The sequence below is a fragment of the Ictalurus furcatus genome, chromosome 5, assembly GCF_023375685.1.
Source record: "Ictalurus furcatus strain D&B chromosome 5, Billie_1.0, whole genome shotgun sequence".
Taxonomy (NCBI): Eukaryota; Metazoa; Chordata; class Actinopteri; order Siluriformes; family Ictaluridae; genus Ictalurus; species Ictalurus furcatus.
In genome coordinates, this window is record NC_071259.1 from 45,001 (window position 1) to 58,345 (window position 13,345).

At 41.7% G+C, this 13,345-nt stretch overlaps 1 protein-coding gene across 2 annotated transcripts; it reads left to right on the forward strand.

The window, feature by feature from the left end:
• The first annotated feature begins 1,270 nt into the window (after positions 1-1,270).
• On the forward strand, positions 1,271-11,204 carry LOC128607290 (glutathione hydrolase 1 proenzyme-like). Of its 2 annotated transcripts, XM_053623993.1 has the most exons (12): positions 1,271-1,465; positions 2,980-3,110; positions 3,393-3,482; positions 3,852-4,044; positions 4,305-4,465; positions 4,731-4,880; positions 5,591-5,727; positions 7,461-7,648; positions 7,742-7,869; positions 8,140-8,252; positions 10,030-10,143; positions 10,265-11,204. In XM_053623993.1, exons 1-12 carry the CDS (start codon positions 1,314-1,316, stop codon positions 10,406-10,408), a joined length of 1,701 nt encoding a protein of 566 aa, XP_053479968.1. In that variant the 5' UTR covers positions 1,271-1,313; the 3' UTR covers positions 10,409-11,204. The 2 variants fall into 2 exon arrangements, with proteins under 2 accessions (XP_053479968.1, XP_053479967.1); XM_053623992.1 differs by lacking the exons at positions 1,271-1,465; positions 2,980-3,110; positions 3,393-3,482; ... (2 more) ...; positions 4,731-4,880; positions 5,591-5,727 and adding exons at positions 6,780-6,979; positions 7,238-7,276.
• Positions 11,205-13,345: the final 2,141 nt, after the last annotated feature.

The following is a 13,345-nucleotide window of genomic DNA, read 5'->3' on the forward strand; positions in this document are numbered from 1 at the left end:
TGAAGACAGAACACCCTGAGAACCAACAGGAAGTGAAGACAGCTGCAGTAAAAACCTGGCAGAGCTTCAGCAGGGAAGAAACCCAGCATCTGGTGATGTGTACGAGTTCCAGACTTCAGGCAATCAGTGACGAAAAGGATTTATGAACAAGTATTAAAAATGACAATTTAATTTATGATTATTTTAGTTTGCCCAATTACTTTTGAGTCCTTAAAAAGAGGAGCTCACATATACATTATAAGTCATTATAAAATTCTTACAATTTACCTGTCAGGATCTCGCCGGCAGATGGCGCTGTGGCAACAAAGTGCATGAGCGGCTGCAGAGCGTGCGCGTGCACGTGCTTGAAGTGTGCATGGACACTAAGACTGTGTTAAGTGTTGCCAGCTGTCAGCAATTAAGAGAATGGTGACTGGTTATTTAAACCCCTCGCCTGGTATTAAAGTAGAGAAAAGACTAACAGAGGAAAAGATGGAATGAATAATGGTGCCAGGTTACTGTACTCTGTCTATTTTCCTGTTCCTTAGTTCATGCTGTAGTTAGAAGAGTGTTCATGTCTTAGTTTAAGGAGTGTTCATGCCTGAGTTAAATGAATGTTTTGTGCCTGAGTCAAGTGAGTGTTTCAAGTTATAGTCCTGTTCTAAGTTTTGTGCTTCATGCCTCATTCCGAATTAAGGGATAAGTGTTTCAGTTTCATGCCCTCTGCCTAAGTCTAAATAAAGAAGTCACTCCTGCGCTTACTTCCTGTCTTGAGTCCTGTTTCGTAACATTACCTGATTTGGATGTAAATTCCCTCAAATTAAAACTGAAAGTCTGCCCTTTTAATTTTATTAAAATTCTCCTCTATACTGTGGTAAACACTTAAAATAACCTGGTCAGTGTCCAAATATTTATGGACCTGACTGCATATAATAGTGCATATTCATGACATGTAAGGGATGAAGTCCTCACTTTGTTGTCTGGTTAATGATGGCGTACAAGACTGTAAACAAATGAGTACGTAAATGACCCAGAAGCTGATAACTACACCTTTCACTGGCTGTAATTGAGGCCTGGACATAATTACAGCCGTAATAACAGCTAGTTCACGTCGTCATGTCTCGCACACTGAGCATTTACAGTTCCTCCGGCTGGAGATCCTTTCACTCGGGGGGGATTCTATATTTGGAAATTAGTTTAGTTTCAAACATTAAGGCACTGAACAGTCAGGTAAGATGTTAAAGTGTGTGTTTGTGTTATGATGATCAAAAACTAATGTAGTGACATTATTACTGTAATAACATTACTAATTTCTGTGTTGTTTGAACAGGACCATGGGGAAGAAGTCCCTCGTTGCTTGCTTGGTGCTAGTCATTGCGGCTGTTCTGGTTGTTTGCCTTTGTCTTCTTTTACGGGTTAAGCGTAATCACTGCTACTCCAAAGCCTCAGTAGCAGCCGACGCTGGGAAATGTTCTGAGATCGGCAGGTAGGACCAAATAAACAACCTTCACTCACAATATGATTTTTGAAAAAATATCCTTATAACCCAGTGAGTGTTTATTCACTATTACTGATGTTGTTCTGGGTTAGTGTTTGTGTTTAAAGACGTTTAGAGTGAAAATCCCAATCTCAGATGCTTCTACTGCAGAAACTCCAGAAAATCCACTTAAGGAGCTGCGTAACTCGACTCTGAATACCTGGAACTTTCTCCATGTAAATAAACATAACGCTTGGACTTAAGTCACTGACTCTGAATATGACCCTTCCCTCATGTACAGTAACTACTGAATAGTGTTTAAGTCTGGGTTAGTGTTAAGGTTGGGTTAGTGTTGGTTTAAGGTTGGGTTAAGGTTTAATATTCAGACCTTACGTCTGAGGTCTTGAATATTAAATCCTCATTACAGGCACATAATTCAACTCTGGCCTGAGGGAATAGTGACTCTGCAGAGAAATATTGTCATACCAAGCTGCAAATCAAATTTCCCATTTTGACAGTAATAAAGAACTGAACTGAACTTAAATAGGTCTTAAAGAAAAACACCTTTAAGTATTTTTATACCTGTTTAAGAACTTAAACTCCTATAGCAGATTTTTAAGCTTTTTTTGGTGATATCATCCCTGCGGTTGTATTATAATGTTAAAGGGACAGAATGTTAAGTCTAAATAATATTAAATTTATTTGTATAGCACTTTTTACAATGGACATTGTCTCAAAGCGGCTTTACAGAAAGATATAAACACGGGATACAGATTTTAAATGTGTGAATTTGTCCCAATTGAGCGAGCCGGTAGTGACGGTGGTGAGGGAAAACTCCCTAAGATGATATGAGGAAGAAACCTTGAGAGGAATCAGACTCTGGAGGGAACCCGTCCTCATCTGGGTAACAACGGATAGTGTGAAATAAAGGAAAGTTCATTATGGGTTTTATATGAAGTCTGTTTGTTGAACTGTCTTTTGTCCCACTGGTCAAAGGAGACCTGAGTGCAAAAACTGCATGTGGGAATTGCAGTTCCAGGGCCTTAGTAGCAACCGTAGTAAATCTGTTCAGAATTGGGGGAAACCCCCCACATTGATAGCTTAGGGGCAGTGGGGGCTTGACGGCTTTTAAGGCTACTAATCAGAAAGTCATGGGTTCAATCCCCAGCACTGCCGAGCTGCCACTGTTGGGCCCTTGAGCAAGGCCGTTAACCCTCTCTGCTCCAGGGGCACTGTATCATGGCTGACCCTGCGCTCTGACCCCGACTTCCTGACAGGCTGGGGTATGCGATGGAAAAAAAGAATTTCACTGTGCGATAATGTATATGTGACCAATAAAGACTTATTATTATTATTATTATTATTATTATTATTATTTATTATTAGTTGTGAAACCAATACACGTGTTATCTGGATGATCAACGAAATAAATACAGCTCCACTAATAACACACCGTGGAGGATGTTTATTTGCTGTGAGACTGTAACGGTCACGTTGTTGTGGTGTGTGTGTGTGGGTCTCAGGGACGTGTTAAGGCGCGGTGGCTCTGCTGTGGACGCCGCCATCGCAGCGCTGTTGTGTGTCGGACTGTTTAACGCTCACAGCATGGGCATCGGAGGAGGACATTACTTCATCATCTATAACGGCATTACAGGTGATACTCATCTATCTCCTCTATCCATTCATCTGACAACTTATCTATCATTCTGACAAATCATCCATCCAATCATCTGTTCTTCTGACAATCCACCTATCCATTTATTCAATCCATCCATCCAATTTATCCATCCTGCCTCACTGAGACTGAAGTTTGTTTCAGATGTGTACAGTTTCAGACCTAATATAAAAATACATATCAGCTACAAATAATTTTCAACATCAGTATTTCATTGAGTTTATTTGAGGAAGGAGCTCTAGTTTTGTTTTTCTCTCTTAGGAAAGGTGGAGACGATCAACGCGAGGGAAATGGCACCCCTAAAAGCCAGGTTTGATATGTTCGGCAACAACTCACAGCTCTCAAAAAAAGGTACTGAACATTCTGAAAAGCTTTAGACTCGATTTATTTGGAATCCGTTTTTATTTTTTTGGTGTTGTGTGGGAGGTTGAGTGACAACCAGCTGCACGCTCTGAGATAAAGTTTAATCCGTGTAATTTGATTGAGTTTAATTAGATTTAGTTTCATCAGGGATAGGGTTGGGGTTAGGGTCAGAAAGATGAAGCCCCTCTGTTTAAACAGTGTGTAGGACTGAAAACAAATGTTTTTATTTATGAATGATTTCAGTTTATGCAAGTATCAGTGAGCATAAAAGAAAAAAACAACATAAATAAACGTGAGCATTATGGGTCAGCACGGGTTTTTAGACGTGATGTCTGTTGTGTTTTGATGAATAAACAGGAGGCCTGTCCATCGCGGTTCCTGGTGAGCTCCGTGGCTATGAACTGGCACACCGGCGTCATGGCCGTTTGCCGTGGAAGGAGTTGTTTAAACCGAGCGTCCAGCTGGCACGTGACGGCATCCGAGTCAGCAGAGCTCTCGCCAAAGCCATGTGGGATAACCAGGAGGCCATTCAGGCTGATCCAGCACTGTGGTGAGGAACAATATCACTATCATGGACACGTCAAAACATCATCACCCCTGCGATGTCTTTGGAGGTTTATTAATTTTTAAAATGGAAAAACACCCAGAATAAAGTGTTAGTGGGAAAAGGAAGCTACGACCATATGAGGAAACGTGTCAGAATCAGGGCAGAATGTGGACTTTACGATTGACTGATTGATGAATACTTTATTGCTAGAAGGAAAATTATTTATTTTGATTGTGGTTTTTTTACTTTATTTTCTGTTACAGTGAAGTATTTTGTGATTCCAACAAAACAATCCTGAGGGAAAACGACACTATCAGATTTCCACGGCTAGCAGACACCTACGAGAGGATCGCTGAGGAAGGAGCTGATGTTTTTTATAATGGCTCCATGGCTAAAACGATAGTGAATGACATCCGGGCTGCAGGTCCATCAGTGTTTAACTATTAAAGTCTACAACATGCTACCAGCTTTGTTATTAGCAGCATAATGCTAAAATACCCTGCAATCACTGAGATGCATGCTAATATTCACTACAGTGTAGATGCTAATCCATACTACAGTATAAATGCTAATTCTCACTACAGTACTGATGCTAATGCATACTTTTACATACACTATGAAGCTAATACGCATTGCTAATCACCTCATGTTGTATGCTAATCTGTTCATGGTGTTTTGGGATGATCCAGGTGGCGTTATAACACTTGAAGACCTGTCAGGGTATACAGCAGAGTTGAATGAAAGCTCATTGAAGATAAATGTAGGAGAATACACCATGCATTTTCCAGATGCTCCATCTGGCGGTCCTGTGCTAGCACTAATGCTAAACATTTTGGACGGTGAGTGTGTGTATGTCATGTGTGTTCCTTTGTGTGAGATAAATGGACACTAGAAGGGTCTGATGCATCTATATTAGCCACTTAGATTTTCTCAACAGTTATGCTAATTCACTGTTAGCCACTCAGCCCTAATTAATTAGCAATATTAGCTGGAGGAGTTGAGACCTGAGACACACGCTTCAGACTGTCTTAGAAGGATAAATGAAGATGGAGGTTTATTCTGGATTTTAAAAAAAATGTAGCGCTTTTTTTTTTTTTTTTTTTTAAAGTTAAACTTGATAAGCCAATTGTAAACTTGATCATGTGACATCACCACTAGCCTCATCATACTGCTTAGGATAAAATTCTAGTTTTAATTTGAAAATGTTTAGAATAGTTTACATACAAAGCAGTACTGTGCTAATTCTAGCCAGCTAATTCTCACTAGTTAGCTAACATTAAGCTTACAGCTTTAGCAGTAGCTATCTAGTATTACTTAGCTAAAGTAGTGAATATGAGGTAAATTGTTTTGTATAATTATATACAGTAGCCAAATTAATCAGAAATCTAGTGATGGACAGGCCCTTGTGATGTTTGAGTTATGATGCAAGATTGACATTTCCCAATATCACTAAGGTTCATTAGCACTCGCTATGTCACCACAAGAAGCTTACCTGAAATCTTATAACTGGTGTGTGATGGTTTAAAAGCCTCAAACTTCCTCTGTGCAGGTTATAATTTCTCACCCAGCAGTGTGTCGACTACAGAGAAGAAGACGCTCACTTATCACCGCATCATCGAGGCTTTCCGCTTCGCCTTCGCTAAGAGGAGCAGGCTGGGAGATCCTCACTACCTCAATATCACTGACGTGAGTGTTTAGTTCCACATCATGGAGTTGTTGTTCAGGAACACTATTTTCACACTAGCAAGTCATTCATGTTGGTTATGGTTTGTCTCTTGTGGATGTGCAGCATCCACTACTGGTGTGTGTGTGTGTGTATTATATGTATTGGAACAGCAAGGCCAATATTTTTGCTATACACTGAAGGCATTTGGGTTTGAGATCAATAGATGAACATGAGACCATAAATCAAAATTTCAGCTTTCATTTCCTGATATTTACATCTACTGTGTCTACTGTGTTTGCTGTTAAAAAGGATAAACCAACATGAAGACCAGAGAGCTGTCTATGGGAGAAAAGCAAGAAATTTTGAAGCTGAAAAAAGAGAGAAAATTGATGAGTCATTGCAGAAGCATTGGGCATAGTCAGTACAATAATTTGGAATGTCCTGGGAAAAAAAGCAACAAAAAACCCATTGGTATTAACAACCTCAACATCAAACAGGTTGCTCAAGGAAAACAGCAGTTGATGGCAAAAACATTGTGAGAGCTGTGAAGTAAAACCCAAAAACAGTCAGTGACATTACCAACAACCTCCACAGGGCAGGGTGAAGGTCTCACAATCCACCGTTCTAAGAAGACTTTGAGAACAGAAATATAGAGGCCATACCACAAGATGGAAACCTCTCAGCAGTAAGAATCAGAAAGCCAGAATGGAATTCACAAAGAAACAGACGATCCTCAAATGTTCTGGAACCAAGATGAACCTTTACCAAAGTGATGGAAAGGCCAAAGTGTGGAGAAAGAAAGGATCTGTTCATGATCCAGAAGCTGATCTGTGAAACATGGTGGAGGTAGTGTCATGGCTTGGGCTTGCATGGCTGCTTCTGGAACATTCTCACTAATCTTTATTGATGATGAACTCATGATGGAGCAGCAGAATGAATTCAGAGGTTTACAGGAACATCCTGTCTGATAATTTACAGAGAAATACATCCAAATGAATCAGGAGGAACTTCATCATGCAGCAAGACAACGATCCAAAACACACTTCCACCTCAACACAGGACCTCATCGGGGGGAAAAGTAAAAGGTTTTAGACTGGACAAGTCAATCACCAGACCTTCACCCAACTGATCAGCACCTCACCTCCTGAAGAGGAGACTGAAGACTCAAACCCATCGAAACAAACATCAGCTGCAGTAAAATCCTGGAAAAACTTCACAGAAGAAGAAACCTACAGTGTGGTGTCAGTGAGTCACAGGATTGATGCAGTTACTGTGAGTAAGAGGGAAATGCAACCAAATATTAAGTGTTATTTTCTTTCGTTGATTTTCTTCAAGACTGTCTGTTCCAATACTTTTGCTCACCAAAGGTGCCATGTTCTAAACTGTTTAACACAACTAGATGTAAATATCAACAAAATGAAAGCTGAAATTCTGATCTATCATCACATATTCATCTTTTGATCTCAGACCCAAATGTCTTCAGAGATAGCAAAAATAAAAGAATTGGCCTTGATGTTCTGATTCTTTCAGAGGGGACTGCACTTCGAGGCAGGATAGGCTGAAACCACAGTAAGTGGTTCTTAAGCATTAGTATTTCTTCCATTTTCACACATAAAACAGGAACTAAATTTGTGAGTTGTCAGCTGAAGAAACGGCGGACCACACACCATTCAACTGGTCTGATGAACCATTCGATCCAATCCTTTGGGTTTGTTGCTTTATCGAGTTTGTCATTCCCTCTGTCCCTCTTCAGCTCATCCACAACATGACCTCGGACTACTTTGCTGATGACATCCGCAGTAAGATCACAGATAACACCACGCACCCAGAGAGTTTCTATGGGCCGGAATACTTTAACCCTGAGGATCATGGGACGGCTCACCTGTCCATCATCGCTGAGGATGGGAGCGCCGTGGCTGTGACCAGCAGCATCAATCAGTAGTAAGACCAAAAAACTGAACACACTGTATTGCTCTCAGCCAATCAGAGCACACTACTGAGTGTATAAACTGTCCTGATGGTGTTTATGTGCAGTTTTGGTTCTAAAGTGATGTCACGTTCCACTGGAATCATCTTTAATGATAATATGGATGACTTCAGTTCTCCAAACATCCCAAACACATTCGGCATTCCTCCTTCTCGTAGTAACTTCATCCAACCAGGTAACAGATTTTATCTAATTATTCAGGTTCGTTTCAGAGACACAGAAGGTTTTATATAGACAGATAAACTGTGATAATGTATCGTCCAATATTTTACAATACATGTATCACACGTAGTGTTATTAATCTTCAGTTTAATCTGTAGTTAGTGTCGCTGATGAAGCTCTGTACCTTTACATTACCGTATGCTCATTTGGCTACACGTTCGTACATGGAGTTCTTGAAGCAGGAAATGAAGCAGGAACACTAACATGTCCACTGTGTGTGCAGGTAAAAGGCCGCTCTCGTCCATGAGTCCAACCATCATCTGCGACAAACACAACAAAGTTAAAATGGTCGTGGGAGCTTCAGGTGGGACGAAGATCACCACGGCAACGGCTCTGGTAACACACACAGCTTTAACCATAATACGCATTTGTATAGTGTAGTTTAACACACTGATTACACAAACATTACATCCATCATTTTAGCATCATTTTATAAGATCCATCTGTGTACATTTATCTATCCATAACATCTGTCCATTTTCATTTCCATATTCATGGAAATGACTCATAAACGGCTGCTGCCATTTAGTGTTGGTTGGTTCCCCAGTTCTTAACCTTCTTCCGTGGTCACAGCCAGAAGCTGCCCCCATTTGCCAGCTCTGCCAGCTCTATCATGACTCTCTCAAAGCCCCAGCATCCCAACTCCACATCACAAACTGAGGTCCTCCCCTCAGCCTCCCAGCACTTATGTGCTGCTCCCAGCTTATGTTAATGGGAAGCATTTACCCCCTCCTCCCATGGGACAGTGATATCAGTGAGCAAGAAGGTTTTGGCACCACTTTTGGGTAGAGTGATGTGGCAGTAATCTCCCTCAGGAACTGAAGCTGCCTGCTGATGTCAACCCTCATGCTCCACTTCTACCCAGGTGAGCAGAGTCTTGGTGGAGATCTCTTGATGGGGCTCTTGGCACTTGATTCTGGCCTGTTGAAGTGCTTTGCTGTGGGAGGATGGCTGATGTACATGCCCTGCCTACAGGTGTCAAGCAACTTGGCCAGCTTTTTCAAGACCAGGTCATGCTGCCTTCTGTAGCTGTAGATTAGGAAGCTGAGCCTCGTCTATGGTATCTTCCACAGATCAATCCATGAGAGTGAGCTGTCTGTTGTGCCCTCCCACCTTGTCCAGCCCCCCGGCAGCGCTGTCACTGCTTCAATTTTGTACTGCTCCTGCTCCACCAAACCACCATAGCTTTCCTCTTCTCTCTGCCTTGGCCTTGGACCAAAATGGTGATACTCCTCCCCAGTCAAGACCTATTGATCCAGCCTGGACTCTGCTAACCACCTCCTGCTGTTGCAGCCTGTTCGCCTGGTTAACCTTCACTTGGGCCCTCCACTTCCATCCTGTAAGGACATGGTACAGCTGTGAAGATCTTACCAGTGGGTCTCTTGGGAAGACTTCTGGCAGCTGTTGTTGATGTACTTATTGCCCATGAGATAGCTGGTCATTCTTTTGGCCATGACAGAAGTACATTTCTCCAGTGACATTCAGAAGTGCTATGCTTCTGAACTGGCTGATGTTACTGGAGTTTTGCTCCTTGGGGATGAAGACAGCTACAGCCCTTTGCCATTCTGATAGATTGCTTTTCCTCCACATAGTTCTTATGAGGCTGGGAAATTCCCTGCCACATAGCGAGTGACTGAGAATGTTGCCTTGTTTGCCTTTGAAAACGTCTAATTTCTCCTGCCCAGTTCTTTCCTTGCTGCTGGTTGGTCTGGCTCGATTGGGAGACTAAGTGTGTCTACTCTGTGCTTATGCCTAAGGGTTGCTCTACACTGCCTGGCTTTCTCTGTCCACTTGTCTGATCTGCGACTGCTGTTACTTTACTGTTGGCCTTTCTCTCCACACTTCAGTCTTTCTTTTTGGATTGATATCTGGTCACCTTTTCCTACCCCCCGCTCCACAGGGTTCTTTTCTTGTTGTCAGAATTCAAACTCTTCTGTGTTCTGTCCAGTCAGGCTCATCTTCCACCCTGCCTCTCAGAGGCCTTCGGGTTTGCTTCTCTTATTTCCCTTAGTAGTTTGTTGTTTGGTGTCCTATTGGAGTGACTCAAGTGACCTAAAGGTGTATGAACACAGGTCAGACAGCCTGTCAGAGAATTATTTCCTCTCATTCACAGGTGATCCTGAACGCACTGTTCTTTAACTACGATCTGAAGAGAGCTGTAGAGGAACCCAGAGTCCACAACCAGCTCAACCCCAATTACAATGAGGTGGAGCAGGACTTCATGAAGGTGCGACTGGAATACAGGCATCATGTTTGAATGAATCAAACTGAGTTTTGTTTCATCTGTATCATGTGATCATTTCAACATGTACCCTGAACAAACACGTGACTCTATATTTAATTTACAGAGTGTGATAGACAGACTAGCTCAGAAGAATCATGTGACAAAGCTGCAGAACACCACTGCGGTGGTTCAGGCCGTGGTGAGGCAGGATGATCAGATCTGTGCTGCATCGGACCCACGGAAAGGAGGATATCCCGCCGGCTACTGAAACAAACTTTAATAATAATCAACTTTTATCTGTACAGCTTTGATAAAACAAAGACATTTAAGCAAATCTGAATGAATCATACAAATCATTAGAATGTTTTCAATACACAGAGACCCTCCCTCCATATACTGTTTATATTTTATATATTGATGTAAAACAATTCAAAAGGAAAATCATCCACGTTGAGGTGGTGACAGTAACTTCGCTTCAGAGCACCACCCCGTCATTGATTATTTCCTATAACAGCATGTCTTAGTGTTTTATTCCTCTTACTCCACAGCAATTTGCCAATCATTACACAATTTTTATCCATTTATAGCTATGTTTAATGTTGTTAATGTTCTCACTTACGTTACAGCAGCTATAAACAGTCGTTCCCTCACTACCTCACCATTTTTCTCACATAAGACGAAAAAAAACCAAACGCAGCTTGTCATGTTACTGAGAAATCCTCTGTCCTGGAGATGTCTTAAAGTTACAGCTTTACCTCTGCCTTGTACAAAACCCCTGACACTGGAGACTCCTTCCACGAATGTTAAATAAACGTCTCTTTACAGAAAACTTCACCAGATCAACGAATTTTAAAAATCTGCATATGTGGATAGTACACGTCCCTGTGAATGAGTTGTTACTATAGAAACGATGATGTATTAGAACGAATGCGTCAATATAAACCTGTGATTTCCAGCTGCGCTACTGTCAGAGCTGCTGTTATAGAAACTGAGTCAACACCTTCTGACCAATCACAATCCAGACCTCTCATTAATGTGACTTTATGTTCATGTACATTAAAAACAACTATAACACTAATAATTTGTCCCAAAAGAGAGATTTATTAGTTAAATAACATTATATTACAACAGAAAGCTGTCTGTAACATCCAACCTGGACAATTCTATGCCAGACCACCAGAGGGAGCCCTCTCCCAAATTTTTAATCACTTCTATTGTCATACTCATTTCCTGTGTGTTAAGTATAAAAAGCACATGGACTTTTGTCTTATTGTGAAGCATTACAGATTGTGGTGTCTTGAGTTCTGAGTCTTTTATTCTGGAAGGGTTATGTGTGTATGACCCTGCTGTGTAATGTCTTGTCCTTGCTTTTTCCTGACCCTTTTAGGTTTGATATATCTATATCCGACTTCTGGATTATTAACTCTGTCTAGCCTTTTGAAGATGATTTTTGGATAGTATTCTACATTGTTCTCTGTCTGTGATGATTTGGGTTTTGACTCTGGTTTTTACTTTAATAAACCTCATTGCAAATGGATCCTGTAACCTGCCCGAGAGCCCTTTGTTACCCTTCGTTTTATTTCCCAGTGTTGCCCACACTGATTTACTCTACAATCAATTATCTTTAAATACTGTATGTTGCACAGGCTTTAAGTAGAAATGGCCTAAATATTCAGCGATTTGAACAATTGTATAGCGTTAACGGTAACGTCACTCGTTTTATCGCCTTTCTATCAGGGGTATCCAATTCAATTCCGTTAGCCTTACTGCCCTGACTGTTCCAGCAGTTACAGTACTGCCACTGCACGGAAATAACATTTTTATAGTAATAGCAATAAAAGAAAAGCAATAAAATAAAAATACAGCAAAAATTACCACACCAATATAAATACCAATCACACATACATTTTCTCTTGACATTACCAGGACTTGACTTTTGTGCACACGCTATTCTGTCTTTTGATCTTGTTCTGGTTTGGCCTGGTTCCTCATGTCAAGCAGGTTCGGGCCCGCCTACTCGAAGAGGCCAACACCCACAACAATCAAAGTTCTCCAGAGGTTCATGTGATTTGCAAACTTTTACAGGTGATTCGTCAGGGGCTTCAGCTCCTCTGCAGCACCTTTCACATCCCAACTGAAAACGGGAACCAAAAGGCTGTGGAACAAAGCTACAATGCAGACCTTCTCTCAGCTCGAAGAAGCTTTCACCACAGTGCCCATTTTGAAGCATCCTTGCCCTTCACAGCCTTTTACAGTTGAGGAAGCTGTCTTGGAAACTGGGATCGGAGCTCCACGACTTGGATAAAAACCTAAGCTACACCTTGTGGCTTCCTTTTTTAAAAAGTATCACCCACTGAGGGAATCTAGGACGCCATTAGGAAGCTATTAGGTTTTAAGCTTGCCCTGGAGGAGTGGCATCACTGGCTGGAGGGGCTACACACCCATTCATCTTATACATCGACAAAAACGAACCTGCCACGTCACTGTTGCCTAGCCCTGTCATTTCATCTGTCACAATTGAAACCTGTCACTCCTTCTCTGTGGTCTGAAGATGTCCCCTCATTTTCAGACCACCCCTCTAGATACTGAGGGATAACTGGTGTTGATCATGAAGGAGATCCTGAACTTTCATCACAAAGAGGGAAAGCTCCAGTATTTTAATTAAGCAGTGCTACCAATTTGTTATTTTTTACAGCATCATCTTGACTCTGTTCATTAACTGATGACTGTACACTTTTACTGGTCTCATATTCTCAGGTCACTTAACACAGTGCCATCTACTGGTTTTGTGGACAACACGAAGAGGCAGGTGTGTGAGCACGTCCAGAGATGGAAAGAGTTGGCAGCTTTAAATCCCTTGGTGTCCACATTTCCAAAGACCTCAAATCCAGAGTCACACAGTGGTGAGAACAGCCCATCAGCGTCTTATACTTCCTACGGAAGCTGATACGTACAGAGAGCGTTGAGATTAGCTGAGCTCCTCATCAGCAGTAAACTGACCTCTCTACAGGACATTTACGGTACCTGAAACGGTACTCAAGGAGAGCCAAACAGATCATCAAGGACAGCAGACATCCAGGACACTCGCTCCTTCAACTGCTTCCATCCGGATATGTGAGCATCCTAAAGACAGCTGCTTTCCCCATGCTGTCAGACTCTTAAACAGTCAGCGACCTCTGACTGTATGTATACTACCCATCCGTAT